This window comes from Callospermophilus lateralis, chromosome 3, assembly GCF_048772815.1.
Source record: "Callospermophilus lateralis isolate mCalLat2 chromosome 3, mCalLat2.hap1, whole genome shotgun sequence".
Classification (NCBI taxonomy): domain Eukaryota; kingdom Metazoa; phylum Chordata; class Mammalia; order Rodentia; family Sciuridae; genus Callospermophilus; species Callospermophilus lateralis.
The window spans coordinates 61,377,271-61,395,766 of record NC_135307.1 but is presented as its reverse complement, the minus strand read 5'-3'; the positions used below and the strand labels follow the sequence as shown (position 1 = coordinate 61,395,766).

Here is an 18,496-nt window from a genome sequence, read left to right as displayed (position 1 = left end):
ACATAATATGCTCTGTAAATTTGTAGCCTAGGAGAAATAATTGTACTTTCTAGGTTTGCATAATTACATAAGTTTGCAACAATGACAAAATTGGATAATTATGCACAGAATGTGTGCTGGTTAAGTGATGCATGACTATAAAGTTTTACAAGAACAATTATACCTTTTTGCTTAAATATATGTCCATGGTTGCTTTCACAAGTACAAAGACCCAAGGTCTGGCTCTTCAAAGTAAAAAATGTTTGTGCCTGGCGTGATGGTGCATGCCTGTAATCCCAGCTGCTCAGGAGGCTGAGGCAGGAGGGAGGCTAAGAGAGGAGTATTGAAAGTTCAAAGCCAACCTCAGCAAAGGCAAGCACTAGGCAACTCAGTGAGACCCTGTCTCTAAATAAAACACAAAATAGGGCCAGGGATGTGGCTCAGTGGTACCAAAAAAAAAAAAAAAAGAAAAAGAAAAAGTTTGCTCCTTGAGTCTAGTTTCTTAATGTGGTGGATCATAAATGCCCATAGTCTGCACTACCTCCATCAAGAGGTGGGGTTAAGGTCCCCCTTCCACAGTGACTCCAGGCTTGGCCATGACTTGCTTTGGCCAATAAAATATCAGTTATCTTATAGAGTCATGAGACTTAAATGAATACATGTGAAGGACTTAGAACAATAACTGAAATACTGGTAAGAGCTCAATAACTGTTAGTTAGTCCGTTTGCCAATTTTTATTATTTGCAATACATGAATATTCTATTCCTTATCTCATATGTTAAAGTTAAGCCTCAAATTGACCATTGATATCTGTCCTCTTTCCATTGTTCTGCCAGAAGTGTTAACCTAAGAAGGTAGCAGAAAAATAAGGAGATTTAATCAGTCTCCTAAATAAGGTGATGAAAAGGACTGTAAAGATTCATTGACAAATTCAAGTTTTTATTGAATGCCATAGCTCACTTAATAGGCATAGTTAGACATAGACATAGTATTATCTCATTTGCTATATCTGATATCACATAGCAAAGCTTGAGATTATCATAGAATCTGATAGCCTCATTAACACATTTAATCTATAGTGAAATAGATATTGTGGTTTTACATTGACATGTTTTCCAAGGGATTACTGGGCATTTACTTGATTTGAAAAACGAACTGCTGTGTACATCCAGAAATGCAATGTAACATGACAATCAAAGAAGAAAGGAAACAAAACAAGGCTCATGAGGAAAATAACCTCTTAAGAACTATCATAGCTTGAAGGTAAAATTCACAAGTATACAGTAATAAGAAACTCACAATCAAAGCAGCACTGCAGATACAGCATTAAAATGGGATACAGTTCTGTGTCTTCATTTGAGAATCTTCAATCAAGGAAGAAGGATCACCCATTTTCCTGTGATTTGTCAATAAATTTACAAAGTTATTTTGTAAATGACCTTGCTGGTTAATGATTACATTGCATTTGAAAATCTACTTCAGCCCTCTTCCCTTCCCTATTTTTCCTAGGAGAATAGAGAACATTAACAATGAGGAAATTTTTTAGGAACAGGCATTAATGTTTGCTATAACTTGATTCCTTAGCAGCCATAATGCTTTTTAATAATTTAATAATTTTATGCTATCAAGTGAAGAAGGTAAGTAGATCACACGTTTTGTAAATACTAACACTAAACAAGAGAATATAGCAATTAAGAATCTGGTTCCAACCAGAACAGATTCCTTAAAATATGCCTTCCTTTTGATCCTGATTGTCTTTTTGGATGCAAGTGCTGGTCTCAAAAATATTTGCAGTTAAAAGAGGAACAGCACTAGGCATGGTGGTGCATGCCTATAATTCCAGCTTTTGGGGAGGCTAAGGCAGGAGTTCAAAACCAGCCTCAGCAAAAGTGAGACCTTAAGCAACTCAGTGAGATCTTGTCTCTAAATAAAATACAAAATAGGGCTGGAGATGTGGCTCAGTGGTCGAGTGCCCCCGAGTTCAACCCCTGATACATTCCCAAAAAAGACGAACAGCAAAAAGGGTGTGCCCTGGGATAGCAGCTAACATTAAACCTACTGTAGGAAAAAAGGTAGAGAGCTTCAAAATCCAATTGTCGACTTCTATGTAATATTTCATAATTTAACATCAACATCCCCACTGTCAGATGCTGAACTGTTTCAGCTTAGAAAGCAATAGTTTATCTTTGTATCTTCAGCATCTAACAGAGCAATACTCATTAGTTATTTGCTGAATGAAGAAAAAAAAATCCTCATCTGTTCAAAGATAAATCTCCACAGAATATGGTTTGAACAAAATCTTTATTGGCTCTACATAAACTATAGGAATTCAACTTCTCCACACTTTTGACAGTCTATAGTTTCTTGTTTCATTTCTTTTAAGTACATTTTAAAATTTAAAAGCAACATCCATCACCAAACACCAAATGTCTCTAGCACTATTAGAAGAACACATCCAATTGAATATTAAGTCTCTCAGATTGTTCAATGAAATCTCCCATTCCAATCATGATGCTTGTTAATACCCTTCAGCTATCAGTTCTTCTGGTCTTCATTCAAAGTTCAAAAGAGAGAAGATGGATGAGGACTGAAATTAAAAAGGACTTTTGTATATATGCATACAGTGGACACATTCAAAAGGAAAAGATGAGAGAAAAAGGGGACCTCTGCAAGGCTGAGGTTGTGGCTTAGTGGTAGAACACTTGCCTTGCATGCATAAGGCACTGGGTTTGATCTCTGGCACCACATAAAAATAAAATAGAGGTATTGTGTCCATCTACAACATATATTACATATTTTATAGGGTACCTCTGCAACAGACTTTAAAAAAGTTTGACCAATTTAAATTAGCTTACCTCTCTAAACATTGATTTCCTTATTTCTAAGGCAAATTCATTCCATAATCCTTCTGGTTCCTTTTTAGCTTCAATATTCTCTCATTGGTTCTTCTTTTTTTTTTTTTTTTTTAAGAGTGGAAAGTAGAAGCTTTATTAAAGGACAGTAGAAAAGACTTCTTCCTGGAGGAAGAAGGGGACCCAAAAGATGGAATCCCTCATTTGGTTCTAAATGGATGCATGAACTGAAACACTAATCATACATTTTGCTGGAGGTGGAATAGTTTCTCATTAACACATCAGGAGTGAAAGAATGTTCTACTTAATCCACATCTATATCAGGTTCTGAAATGGCCCAAGGGAAGTTATTGGTTTGGGGCAAGAGTAAAGCCTGTAGGTAATTTAGTAGTTTAAACAGTGTCTAAATCCAATTGCCAAAGAACATTGTCAACTTAGATTGTAACCGGAATTGCCTGATAAACCTGTTTTATTGCTGCCTGAGTCCTAGCCCTGTATGTTACTATCCGTATTGTGCTCTGAAGTATAGCCTGGTCATAATTACTCTCACTAGCTCTCCAGGTGATTCTCACCTAAGAAAAAAGGAAAATTACTAACACAGAGTGGTAACCTCTCAAACTTAAGCATGAATTGGTCTCCTGGAGGGATTATTAAGATTGCTGGTTGCTATATATATAACTGATGCTGGTACCTGAAATCCTAAATTTAAATCCTGTTATTACCACCTCTATAATCTTAGGAAAATACTCTGTAATCTGTAGTCTCTTTATAGCAATACTTAGATCTCAGAGCTGTGAGATATAAATAGTGTACCAATCAGTCTCCTGGAGGGATTATTAAAACAGACTGCTGGTTGCCACACTCAAGAGACTCTCAGTAGGTCTAGAATGAAGCCTAAAAATTGCTTTTCTAACAAGTTTCCCAGTAGTGATGTTTTTGTCCAGAAACCTCCCTTTGAGCACCACTGGTACAGTTCCTGGCACAGAATGAAAAACCAATATTAACTTCCTTTTCCCATTATACATAGCTAGATGGACCAATGATTACACTAAGATGTTTGCACAGAAGTTAATGCTTCACAAGAAAAGCAGCCCATCTAATGAAAATTACATGTATAAACATGACAAGTATGAGAAATATTTTAAAGTACAGGGCATTAAAAATACCTGCATCCTGTTTTTCAAAGCTTTCATTATAATTTAGGTGGTAGGAATATTAAAAACAGTATTAAGTATTAGGAATATTAGGTTCAATCTATAAAGAATATGAATTTTTTACAACATATAATGGATTCTGATACCTCATCCATGGTAATAATTTGTTTTCCACAGAATTAGAAGAACATAATAAATAGCAATACTTGCATCAAACTTTAATATTTTGGTCTTTAAATGCTATTTAATTTCTAAGAAAACCTGTAATATAAGTGCATAAGAATCCTATTACCACAAAGCAAAACTACTGATGATGGGATAGGTGGCTTTTTATTTACATATACTAACAAGTAAAAAAGCAAATCTCTTTTCTGCTTTCCATTTGCTTCACTTTGTATGTCCCAAGGTCTTTCATGAATTAATGTCTAAACCCTGAGTTGAATACTGGGAGGTTAAACAGGCCACCATAGAAGTAGTTGCACATGCCTTGCCATCAGATATAGGGAAAGCACCAGAAGTTGTGCCTTCATGGTGGGCTGGTTAAAATAATAACTGGATACTGTTGTTTTTTCTCTATGGAACCTACAATGAGTCTCAAAAAGTACTGAACAGTTCAGGTTGGAAGGCATAAGTTAGGATTGTTTAAAGCATGTTTCTCCCTATGTTAATAATTGACCCAGAGGCAAGATCTTACTAGAACTTTTTATTTTAAAAGGTCTTCCCTTTCCATTCTAGCCCGATGCTATTAAAAGACAGATTTCCTTTTCTGAACTCTCTAGAAAATAAAACTGATGACCACCTGTAGATCTTCATTGCTGCTTCATGTTCTCCATGGTCCTATTTCTTTTCATTACTATTTTCAATTATTATTAATCTGACAATAAACTTTTCATCTATTTATGAATTTTCTTAACTAGACTGTGAACTCTTATTTAAGAGTCCTTAACTTGTGCCCTTTCCTCAAGTGCTTCAATTCTAACTTTTTTCTTTTGCTTCCTGCAATATAAACTTGACACCAACTTACACTCCCCTGTTTATGTGTCTAATTCCATTTAAAGCTTTCTCTTCCCAACTGGAACCAAAAAACCCTTTAGGATGAAAGTTAATATTTCACTTCTTTGTAAGAGCATCTCAACAAAGCTGATGTCCCGTCAATTTTATTAAATAACTCTTAATTTGTCCATGCTAAAAACTGGATACAATTTATTACCTGAGGAAAATTCCTCATCATCTTAAGTCACAATGATATAAAGCCTCCAGTCTGGCTGGTATATTTGGAGAATGGGAATGACTTTCTAAGGCTAAGCCTTAGTTCAGTTATTCTCAGTGCTTTAAAACCAACACTTAAATAAGATGGGTCCACGTCACCAATATCCCCCGTATTCCCTAGCATCCATTCATCCATATTTTCTTTCCAGGCTTTCCCCAGGAAACAGCCATCAAATATCCCTAACCCTAAAACAAACAAAACTCATTTCCTCCCAGTCTCTGAAAAATGGCTTATTTTAATGTTTTAAAAGCCACACTCATTGTTTGGAGCATTTCAAAAAGCTAGTAATTCAGGCCTTCTCATATTCCCTAAATCAGAAACAGAGCTAATTTCATGCCTATCCTGTCCAGGAGGCAGTTCCTTTTCTCAGGTTTTTTCCTGTTACTAGAAACCAAAAAGATTGGTAGATTGCCTGAGAGGGTTCAGATGCCTCCTTGAAGGCACTATCTTTTGTCCTTTCAGAAGTTGTCTTGATGGGTTGGTTTGGTCCCACTGCCATATATCCCTGACCACAATCATCCCCACTGATCCTTTAACAGTACTGTGAGGTATCAAAAAAAACCACTAGTATAGCCACAAATTGGTAAGACTTATCTTTATACCTCAAAGTTTTGAACTGATTGACCTGAGCAGAACTGTCTTATACCAAATTTACCTCTACTTCATCATAGCTAGTATGAAAAGAAATATTGTTCTGATTTTTAATTAGTTGCTTTAATTATTGTTTTTTAAATGACTTTGATTAGGCATATCCTTTGAAAGTTCCCATTACATATGTTCTGCAAATAGCTGTTTAAAAGTTCTTCAATTAAGATTAGCCCTTATATTCAGAAATCTAGAAACCACAGAGCAGTTTTCTCACCTCTTTAATTTTCCATAAGGCATCAATATTATACTGTCATATATGCATATGTATCTGTATTATATATATATGTATTCACTTTTTTAAAAAAGTAAAAAGCTCTTCTTAGTCTTCTGTGTTCAATATAGGCACCAAAAATGTATTTGGAAATTAAATAAAGGCCACAAGTACTTCCTAAGGAAGATCATTAAAAAAGAAAAATCCTCTCTTCCTCTTATGTCATACAGCTTGCCTTCAAGACACAGCAGCTAATAAAACAGTGTGACCCATGATGACAAGAAGACTAGACCGTTCCATCTTTGGGTGGTAGCTGAATTTCTATTAGAAGTCCTAGTAAAATATATAACTCCTCATTTGTTCTAAGCAAGTCTTTTCTTCAGCTTTCCTTCAAACAATACCTTTACTCTCCCATTAGAATATGAAGACTTGGAGCTTCTGAATAGCAAGGTTCTGGGTGGGAATCAGTCACTTTAAATCACGTGTTGGCTATGCAGAGAGGGAAAGATACAGGACATTAGCAGGGAAGGAGGAGAAAAGAAATGTAAGTTCACTGGGAGCACTAGAAGACAGCAAGACTTTCAAAGGTGTTGCCGGTATCTCATGAAGGCCCAGGCTGCAATCATGGTGAGGGCAAACACTGGCAGCAGCACCATAGCTATGGGAACACCACTTGGCTCCCCTTCACCTCGATGTCCTATAGGTCCATTCTGCTCCTGTAACTGGAAGGGAAAGAAAAATGTTAACTCTAGTGACTACAGTGTTTACCACAATTGAAATGTCATGTTGACACATCACCCAGGGTTGTAGTCTGTAGAGCACCCAAAGTGGTAAACTCAAGCACTTCCTATTGTCCTGAGCTTATGCACCGTAGACACAGATGTTTAAGGAAAAAATAGGTCTGAGGGTTCCCCAAGGGCAAGTCAGATGTACTCAGTTTCTGTACTGCCTCCATCTCACTGCATGTGTTTCATATCAGGAAAATGGAGTTATGAGATGAAACCTATTTATCCTATGAGGAACCTGGATATTACTAAGAAGAAGGGAGGAGAATATCTTCCTTGGAATGTTTGTTTATATGATTATTAGTCATCAGAATGCAGTAAGAGCAGATCAAGGAAATGTAAACAAAGGTGCAATGCCATCACTTAGAAATGTTTTTCAGTTCCTGGAAGGTACCCCCTCCCTCCTAAGATGAGGTCTTGTCCTTCATGCCCTAATTTATAACACTAAGGTGAAACCTATATGGAAGAGAGGTTAAAGAATGAGAGGTAAGTGAGTAATAATAAATTATAATACTAGTTATTATAATTTCTCAGTGCCTAAATAATCCTTTTGAGATTGGATTATCTTTCTTTATTGCATTTTTTTCAGGGTGGCCCTTCTGAATATCAACTTTTAATAATTAACTTGCAATGATTATGGTGCTATCTTGTTAGATACCTCCTTGTGATAACCTATGAAACTTTAACCCCTCCATCTGAAAGGTAAGACCACACAAACTACCTTTTATACCCTCTATCCTACTTCTACACATTTCATTTCTTTCTTGATGTTCTGAGAGAGTATACTCAATAGGAAGACATGTATTTTAGGACTGGGCCAATTCCCTTGAACAGCAGGATCTGTTGTATTAGGAGTTATTTATAAATACTCCCTAAATTGAACATTGCAAAGCACTTCCCACACACCTTTGAAAAGAATCCTAATTATATCTTAAGTATATGCCTATATTTAATTGCCTTTACCTACTACATAAATTTCTCCCATACTTTAGAAATACAGAAGAGTCAAGGCACAAGCAGTGGATGACCAATACTGTCTCTTATCAACTTTTTCTTTTTTTGTTGGGGTGGGTACCGAGTATTGAAGGATTGAACCCAGGGGCACTTAACTACTGAGACACATCCACAGCCCTTTTTTGTATTTTATTTAGCGACAGGGACTCACTGAGTTGCTTAGGGTCTCGCTAAAGTTGCTGAGACTGGCTTTGAACTTGCGATTCTCCTGCTTCAGCCTCCTGGGATTATAGGCCTGTGCCACTACACCAGGCTTATCAACCTGCTTTCTAATCCATTATACCCACATTCTGTTTGTAATACTAGGTGCAAGCTCAGCTTTTGTGTTTTTCCTTCTCCATTTTTTTTTTTACAAGTTTTTCTCAAACTTCTATAGCCTCTCTTTACTCAGTCACTAGGTAAAGCAAAGAATATACCAATTTAAGAAGGAATAACTATAAAGGCACAGTGAACCTGTACTGTGAATACACTTAGAAATTCTTGGTGCTGTGGGAAGAACTGTCTACTAAGTACCCTTCATATTCATCATACAAATTATAATCACTAGGAAATAAGAAGTGATGGAGGGACAGATATTGTCTTAACCCAATTTTGAATTCCATTTCCTTTTTCCTAGAACTCCCCTTTGAGCATGATAGCTTTTGTCAAGAGTTATCAAGTTGGTAGAGAAGGGTTCATGGCAGTGATAGGGAAAGTAAATGAGGGATCCAGGAAACATACCATCTTTGTAGTCCAGAATCTTGTTTAAGATTTTTCCAGGGCAGGTATATGCTTCTTTCCCTAACAAAATGTAAAGGTGATTTTCCCCCTCAACTATTTAAATTTGACTATTAAGCTTTATCTTTAAAGAATGTAACCTTGAAGGCAGGATCTGGGTTATAAGCATACTGTTACGAATTTCTTTTGATGACAAACAGAAGAACCAGAGAACTCCTGCCTGTGCCAAACAAGCTCTTCAAAGTAGTGACAGAAAACAAAACAAAACACAAACCCACCCACAGGTTTACTCACAAGGATGGTGCAAAAACCCAATGGCTGCAAGTGACACCTACCCTGTGTTGCACTCTCAATGAAACAGCATAGCCTGCATTACGAAAGAGGTCTACCGCATCCTGGTGTAGCAGGTTCTTTAGGTCTTGACCATTTACCTGTCAAAAACAGTGAGGGAGAATAGTAAGAGAAGCAGACAGCTAATCTCATAAGTCAACAATCTACTTACTTTCATATGGCCAAAACTAAAAAAACAAAAACAAAAACAAAAAAACCCCAACTCTTTCAGGGCAAATTCAAAGGGCTAGGAACAAAGGCAAAATTACTTAGAGTCATTTCCCCCCCCATTTTCAAAGTTGTTTTCCTACAGCTAAGGTTCTGTGGGCCATAGGAAGAGAACCTACATAAAAATAAAATGGGTTCTCCTTTTTCCCAGTTTCTATGCCTGTCCTGTTTTGACACTTGGGATTCTTTTACTATATTTGTATGTCTTCCTAGAGAATTAGCCTATAACTAAACAATCTTCTAGGTTATAACCCTATTCTTGATATTCCTAATCCTTAGCATTATCAATTTTAAATCTGGAAACATAATTCTATGAAACTCTCCCACAATTAATTGATTGATTGATAGATAGATACCAGGGATTGAATTCAGGGGCACTTGACAACTGAGCCAAATCCCCAGCCCTACTTTGTATTTTATTTAGAGACATGGTCTCACTGAGTTGCTTAGTGTCTCACTTTCAGCTTCCCAAGCCACTGGGATTACAGGTGGGCACCACCACGCCCAGTCCACAATTTATTTTGATATAAATCTATACTGGCACATTCTCTTGGGCTTACTTTATTGTGACCAATTTTCCTGGATTCCATAGACATTCCTATCCTCAAATTTACTAAACACCATATTTCTGTGATGATACAAACCTTAAAAAGGGCATTTAAACATAGGCTACTCTTGGCAGTTAAAGGTAAATGATGTGAGGAATACTGGAATTGATACTATTTATGGTTAGGAATGACACTGGCCACAAGTGATATCTATCCTATGCTGTACCCAGTGACACAGCACAGTAAAATGTGTACAAGATTACAGATCTTTTGTACACATCAGTATTATCAACAGCAATAGCAGTAAGAATATTTACATATTTATCTATGCTTTGTATATGTTATCTTAATTCTCTCATCCTGTGAAGAAAATAGCATTTTTATATTGCTTTCATTGATGCAACAATTGAAGCTGTGTGAGACTAGTGAGTACAGGAGCTAGGGCTAGTTTTTAAATAATGGAAGGAGAATCAGAGTATCCTTGCATTCTACTGTCCACATATGCTACTATTCTACCACCCTAACTCACCAACCATCCTTGGCTTGATTGAAGCTCAAGCTATTGACTTTTTCAATTCTCTCATCTCCCTTCTCCAAGAGATTCATAGCATTCTATTTCCTGCTAATGTCCTTGGTAAATTTACCAATACTTTTGCCCTTCAGGCTGTCTGTTCTCTTTATAGTTTCCAACTCCACTCCTCTTTTGTTACCAACTGACTGACACACACTTAAGACTTAACATTAGATATGCTTCAACTTAAAACTATTAAAAACTTAAAACTATTAAAAACCTTTCAATTTCTACTCCTTTTATACTTCCTAGTCCTCTAGTGGATTTCCTCTTTAACTTCAGAATCTAAACTTTTTTACGCATTTTACTGGTACTTTTACCCATCTTCACGGTTGCATTTGTAACTTCAACCAAGCACTTAATGAATCATTACAATTTGTTGTCCTCAAGATCTTCTGACATCTTCCCAGTCCTGGGAAACGTACTACATCTACTTTCCTTGTCATCACTGAGTTGAATATTCCTAGAGAAAGATAGTAACTCTACGATAGATTCACATTAGCTGAGTCTGGCTTATCCTTAAAACACTCTACTCATCAAACAAACCCACTAAGAAATATACAGCAGTGTCTCTTCTACACCTTTTCCACCATCAAAGCCCCTTCCAATCTTCTCTCCTCTCAGCAGATTCATATCTCATCTTTTTTGAGAATAGTGAGGATTTCTCACACTCTTCCCCTTTTCTTATCATCCTCTTTAGTTTCTTGATATCCTCTCACTGCTCCTTTCCCCTAATTTCTAAATTAGATCTATTTCCTTTATCAAGAATAAACCATATAGTGAAGTACTTGTTCATATTCTATTATTTTCTCCTCTCAATTGCTTTATTTCTCCTCTATAAAGAATACAATTATTTCTTACAATCCACTACCACCCTCTTCACATCTTTTTTTTTTTTTTTTTTTTTTTTTTTGGTGATAGTGACAATTAAACCCAGGGGTGTTTATAATTGAGCTATATCCCCAGGGCTTTAATTTTTTTTTTTTTTTTTTGAGACAAGATCTTGCCAAGTTGCTGAGGCTGGCCTTACATTGCAATCATCTTTTCTCTACCTCCCAAGACGCTGGAATTATAGGCATGTGTTACCATGCCTGGCCACGTCTTTCATTGCCAAACTGTTTAAAGACCTGTGTTGCAAGCACTGCCTCCACTCTCTCAGAATCCATTCACTCTTTATTCCTTTATAATTTAATAATATATGAGTCGGGAGGAACATGTTCTCTTGAAGGTCAGCAGTGATTTCCAATCGTCAACTCTTTCTCAATCTTCAGATCAACTCCTTCCTTTTGTAATCTTCTCCTATCTTGGATCATGTACACTTAGGTCTCTTAGTCCTTAAATTATTCTTTTTCTGATTCTTCTCCCTTTCCTTCTTCTTAAAGTAAATTAGTATTCCTCATTGTGAGTCCTTCAACCCTTCTGTCTCATGATGATCTTTCATAATTCCTACTATAACCTGTAAGATAACTCTCAATTTTTATCCTGCTTTTATTTTGAGATTTGCCAATTTCCTGCTGAATGCTTATACTTGACCTCAATGCTCTACTAGACCTCAATTCAACATATCCAAAGCCTCTTGGTAACTTCCCACAAAACTAGAAATTTCCTGACTTCCTTCTCATTGCTACGACCACCCGTTCACACTAAAATGTCAATACCATTTTGCTGTTTAAGACACAAAAACAAAATTGGGGAGCAAGGAGAGTGCATACTTGATTTCTCAAACTGGTATGCAAAGTCCTCCAGGAAAAGGCTCTAACCCACTTTCTCAGTTTAATCTCTCTCTTCCTTTATATATCCTATGTCCAAGATATGCATAGCTTACTGACCCCTAGGACCTAAAATATAAACATTCATATCTATGCTAAGCTATATTCATCACCTAAATGCTATTCTCTTTTCCAAAATTCTACTTATCTTCCAAGATTGATCTTTAAAAGGATCAGTCCTGCAGTGTTTGCTGGCAAAGAGTAGGAGTTTTGTTGACTTGGATTTTGACCAAAGGTAGTCTGTGAAAGGAACTTTTTCCTCCAAGGTTCTCAAATCCAAGCTTGGTAAGGGTGTCAAATACTACAGCACTACTCTCTCCAACACACAGCCCTGCCACACTGAGATCACCAAACCTTCTGTTTCCCTCTACTCCCCACATCACTACCAAGTTCTTCAGTGTTTTATATAGATTGTAGGTTCATTTAAATTACCTTTTTCCTCATGAATGAGTTATTTATAGAGATTTTGTTAAATATTGAGCCATATGCATATGTGGATATTGGCAGGGTTGTGTTTGGTTTATGATACTGTGCAAACATTTCATATTAGCCAATAAACAGAAATACATACCAAAAAAAAAAAAAAAGGATCAGTCCTGCTCCTATAATATAGACTAAACATACAGGATTTTCTTCTAGTTGACAGACCTTGATTTCACATTATCAAGACAACTTCTGATTATGCCTTTTTTGGGAGTGAGGGAGATAGGCCACATGGGAGAAACTTTACAATGAATTCTCAATGACCCAGTTTTCTAGTTAACTCCTAGGGGAGAGAATAGGTGTGAGATTACTGACTGTAGTGAGAATGCCCACTTATGTAATCTAGCCCATATATTAACTATATTTCTCATTGTAAAAAAAATAGGTATTTTCTATTAGAGCATACAAATAAGTTAATAATGCAGTCCTGTCAGCAAATGTCAAATGATGTCACAGCTCCAAATTAGTCTCAACAGCAAAGTTTCACAGTAATATGAATTGAAGTGGAATAACTGGATCACTCCATGACATTCATGGTAGGAATACTGAGCTTAAAATAATCTTTGCCATAATGTTCAGTAATGATTCCAGGAAAAATTATTTAACATTTATCATTATGTTTGGGCTTCCTAGTCATTCTACCTACATTAACTCATTTAATCTTTACAATGGTTCCTTTATATTAGGAACTTCTATTTTTTAAGTGATAAAGCAAAAACTCAGAGAAACTATGCAACTCATCTATGAGCACATATAATGGAAGTAACAAAGCAAAGATTCCAACTCGAGCATCCTGGCCCCCAAACCTTCACTTTAAAACACTGACCTGCACAAATTTACACTGTAAGCAAGGATCTCATTTCAGCAACATTTCACTATCTCATTAATGATGTAAATTAGATTTTATAATTTTGTCAGTATTTAATGTTAACTTTATACATGTATAAAACATAGGTCTTTAAATATTAGTATTTTTATTCATTTATATATGCTAAAGTAGAATTAAAATTTTAAAAATGCAACTTACTTAGTTAAATGCCACTTCATGGACAAAGTCTTTCTTCATAATTTCACTAGATGTGACTTGTTTACTTCTTTGGATCTCCATAATATATAATGCTCTTAAAGCTCAAACTGAACTCTGCCTCATGTCATTTTACAATCTACTTTGAGTAACTTGAAGTAGTTGTATCTCAACTCATCATTAGAAGCCTTATAACACCCGAAGAGCAGTTTGTACAACACTTGAACATAAGAAATGTCATGTTTTCCTGAAGTTTGGCTACAAGTGTGCCCTGCAGGAAGACTGACTGACAACAATCTCAGTATCATAGAGTTGAAAGGTCTGAAGTCTAATAATAGCTCTATCTGCCAATGATTCAGTGAACAATCTTGGTCCTCATTTGAACCTCCTCCTTCTAACAAGGAAGAAAGACTTTGATGATATTAGGCAAAAAAAGGTACTATAAAGGGCAAAAGCCAATTAGGCCTCTCAGACTCTTAGTAAAGCCTAAATGTATTCTAATATAAAAGAATTATTCTAACTACTATTTTAAAAATAAAACCCTTTTGCTGGGTGTGGTGACACACACCTGTAATTCCAGAGACTCAAGATGTTGAGGCAGGAGGATCACAAGTTCAAGGCTAGCCTCAGCAACTCAGCAAGGTCCTGAACTTAGTGAGATCCTGTCTCAAAAATAAAAATAAAAAAAGGCTGATGATAGAGCTCAGTGGTAAAGCGGTTCAATTCCCAGTACCAAAAATAAAACCCTTTTAAAATAACAGAAATTCTAGAAATGCAAAGGAAATTTCTTTTTTAAAAAAAAAATTTTTCATCCTTCACCCAAGATAAACTAACCTCATAAACAAGTCATGACTATGATTTTCTCCCTTGACAACATAATTTCTACTACAAATCTGAATTTGCTTTCTAATATTTCTCTCTCCTAAATATTTTATAGTTTCTAGTTGCTTAGCTACAAAATTATATAAATTTTACCATATATATCTACAGAATTCTCTTTCTTTATCACCATACATACTAATGCAGAAAACAGCTCTCAACCTCTGGGTGATTTTGAAGTTGAGTGAATCCTAATCTAAACTACCTCCAATAGTCTTTCAACTGGTCTCCACTCGTAGACTACTTATCCTATTTAAGACACATCCCATGCATCTACAGGTTTTATTGATGAGTTTCCATTTACTGAAGTATTGAAGTTTCAAATATGAGTCTGCAGACCCAGTACAGAAGGTTGTAAAATCAATCCATTGGGTCAAGGGAGTATTTAATTTTTAAAAAACGAAATCAGAAGAAAACATAAAATACTGGATTTTATCACATACAGAAAAGTAGTTTTCTTAAACTTTTATTTCAAATATATATGCTTATTCCAATTTGATGAATACGGAGTATATATAGTTCCTATTATAGGACATAATTTTAAATTTTTGAAAAATACTTGCCTACAACAGTAGTTCTTAAACTACAGAGACCCAACCAGGAAAGTTATAATGTAATTTTGATTCACAGGTCTGAATGAGATTCTGCATTCCCAGGTGAAACAGACTGCTGGTTCTTGGACTGCCTTTTTTGGGGGGTGGGTACTGGGGATTGAACTCAGAGGCACACAACCACTGAGCCATATTCCCAGCCTATTTTGTATTTTATTTAGATACAGGTCTCATGGAGTTGCTTTGTGCCTCACTAAATTGCTGAGGCTGGCTGTGAATTCATGATCCTCCTATCTCAGCCTCCAGAGCCACTGGGATTACAGGTCCACACTCAGCTGGATGTCACTTTTAATACCAAGAGCTACTCAGCTGAGTAATCTCAGAATTGTTAACTTGCTACTGCTGCTTCCTTAACTCATGGCATAATTTTTATTGAACCCAATAACAAGTTTACAATGTACTAAAAATATTTACCAAGTGAATTATTGGAGAATCAGGATAGTGGTGTTCTAATTAATAACTGATGGGTTAACACAAAATTTTTGCTTTAACTCTGACTACTGGCAAACTACTGTTCTAGATGTGCTTCCTATTCCTGCTTTAGGAAATAAACTAAGCTAAAATTAGTTTTCTTGGATGATTAAGAATTTCAAATTGCCTCAGGATAATCCAAAACAGGAGCTCTCACTACAGGATAGATGTGGGGCCATAAAGAAAGAATGAGCCCAATTTAATGAGCATCAATCTTAGACAATACTGTGGATATTTTTGTCTCTTTTTTCCTCAAAGATGAGAGAATAAAAAAAAAGTTATCTAAATCCAATTAGTCAGGCCCAACCAAAAGAGTCAGTATGTTATAATGGAATGATTCACTCACTGAACTACTAAGTTAAATCTTTAACCTGTGCCAGTTATAAAAAGCCTCAGTGCTAGAGATTCAGAGATAAGAACAGAGACTCTTCTGTAGACATACTTTGTCTAAAGGACTCTGCTGTATATTTCAATGTCTGTATAGCTAACTAGATGGGGTTTCTGCTAGGTCATTCCCCAACTGCTAATCTAAATGGAAACCAGACTTTCATCTTCTTTATAACTTTCCACAGCCCCGACATATGCTCGAAAGGCCATCAAGTACAATAATTGATAAATGGTAACTAACCAACTCTTTCACCCAATTGACTTGTACTTGAACAGAATATGAAATGCAGTTGGCTAATGGCCCAGTCTGTACTATTTTGTTTTATAAATGGTTTGGTTAAAGAGGAGCATGCATCTATGCAGTGTAATAAGCCAGCTGCATCACCCTGAATTTCATAAAAAATATTGAGAATTTACAGAAGATCCACTATTATTAGCTATCTACCTCCTTTCATTTAGGTAGACAGAGGAAATAAGAAACATCAGAGAGTTTACTCTTTTTTTTCTTTTAAGCAAAAAAGAAAATTTCTCCAGCTTCCATGGTAACCTATCTAATATGAAACCATCCTCATCAACACACACACACACACACACACACACACACACACACTTAAATAATAAATAAGGAAGGAAGGAATTTCCAGCCTTCAGGTCTTTTCTTCCATTACTAATAACTATTTTTGTTTCCCATACAATACAACCTTTAAAAAATTATTTAACATTGATTAGTTTTAAAATTTTCTTCTTTTTTAGTTGAAATCATACATAGCAATCATAAAAAATTAAATTTTACTTTTTGATGAGAAAAGAGGGCACTACATGATATACCATGCAATTATTCAATTTTAGAACTTGAAATCAAGACAATATGTGGGTTTTACTTGGAAAGAATAAAAACATAGTCAATAATAACTCAAAAAATTTACAGGTCACTGAATGATACTTCTATTAATTATCTAAAATGGATGTATGCCAAGGAACATATTTTTAATTTGATTATCTCACAAAAGTTATTAGAAAAAAGTGAGGCACATTTTAAAACATGGAAAAATAACCCATATCAGGAGAATAGAAAAATCCATTAAAAAATGGAAATATATTGGAGCTGAGATTGTGGCTCAGTGGTAAAACACTTGCCTAGCATGTGTGTGACACTGGGTTCAATCCTCAGCACCACATAAAAATAAATAAAGTAAAGGTACTGTGTCCATCTACAACTAAAAAAAAAAATTTTAAGGAAATATATGCTAATAATTTAAAGTCATTCATAGAGACATCAAAGCCAATAATAAATGAATATGTAAGTACATTAAAGGATGAAGTAAGCTAAGCAGATGAAACCATTTCATGGTTATGGCCTAATGGGTTAACTTAAGCATAGAGAGGGAATATGATGCCATGGATGAGTGAGGTAACAGAGACTGTTCCACAGTGTTTGTTAAGGAAAGGGATCTACAAAGAAAATTTTGGAGCAAACTTAGATGGGAAATTGAAGTCAAAGGAATGCAGGCCTAGCTAGAGAGAATATGCTGCCCTTTCCTCTTACATGTCTCCATCTTTTTCTGTCTTATTTCCTGCATACCTGTTTTCTATTTCTGCCTTTCTGTCCCCTGACATTTTCCCTTCTCTTTTTCAACATGTGTTTTGATAAAGTAAAATCCTATTTACTATAAATTTTAAAGTTAGGAAAGCTGAGTTTTTTAATCATCTACTTTTCTTTCATTGACAGTAATCTCTCACTACCCATCACTATCCCCCAGCCCTATTTTAAAACTTCAGAGACCTTCCAAAAAGTCCATCTTCTAGAGAAAGACTAATTTCAGTATGCGTATGATTACCATCTACTGTTAACTGGCCATACAGGCACAATGGATAAGAACAGAGACTTCAAGTTAGGACAGACCACAGTTTTAGTTCCCCAACACTTATTATTTGTGAGGCCTTAGGCAAGCTGCTTGACTTCATCAAGCCTCAGTTTCCATAGCTGCAAAATGGGCATAATGATCATATCCACCTAATAGGGTTATTATAATATTAAACAAGATTAGGTCTGCCAGGCACAGTGGCACATACTGTAAACCCAGAGACTTCAGAGGCTGAGACAGGAGGATCAAGAGTTCAAAGCCAGCCTCAGCAACTTAGCAAAGCATGAAGCAATTCAGTGAGACCCTGTCTCTAAATAAATTTTACAAGATAGGGCTGGGGGTGTGGCTTAGTGGTTGAGTGCCCCTGAGTTCAATTCCCAGTACCAAAAAAGAAAGAAAGAAAGAAATATCATATAGCCAATAAAGATGATATTTTTTTAAAAAAGATTAGGTCTGAAGTTCTAAAAATGCTACTTGTCATTTAATGCTTAAAAACTTCTCATTGTTTTCATTTTGCAATGATATACATTTAACCAAAGCTTTTCAAATACTATAGTTCTCTTCTTAACCCCTTTATTATTCAAGTCTTTCTTTAATCACAGAGCCTGTCTGAGATTATGATTTGTGTTTCAAATTACTAAACCACATAGATCCTACCTACATGCTATAACTTTATTTTAACCACCCACTCTTTTTCCTT

At 35.7% G+C, this 18,496-nt stretch overlaps 1 protein-coding gene across 2 annotated transcripts in view; it reads right to left on the bottom strand.

Annotated features, from left to right (window-relative positions):
- Positions 1–889: 889 nt before the first annotated feature.
- Positions 890–18,496, bottom strand: part of Synj2bp (synaptojanin 2 binding protein) — a 32,547-nt gene continuing 14,940 nt past the window's right edge. Inside the window, exons 3-5 of one of the 2 annotated variants that reach the window (XR_013090749.2) lie at positions 8,966–9,061; positions 2,835–6,836; positions 890–1,375 (exon numbers count right to left, since the gene is read on the bottom strand). Coding sequence is in view for 1 of the 2 variants with exons in the window: in XM_076850290.2 (XP_076706405.1) it covers positions 6,696–6,836; positions 8,966–9,061 (237 nt within the window). In the remaining variant the exon portion in view is untranslated. Of the gene's footprint in view, positions 6,837–8,965; positions 9,062–18,496 lie in introns of both variants that reach the window. The other variant, XM_076850290.2, reaches the window with a different exon arrangement.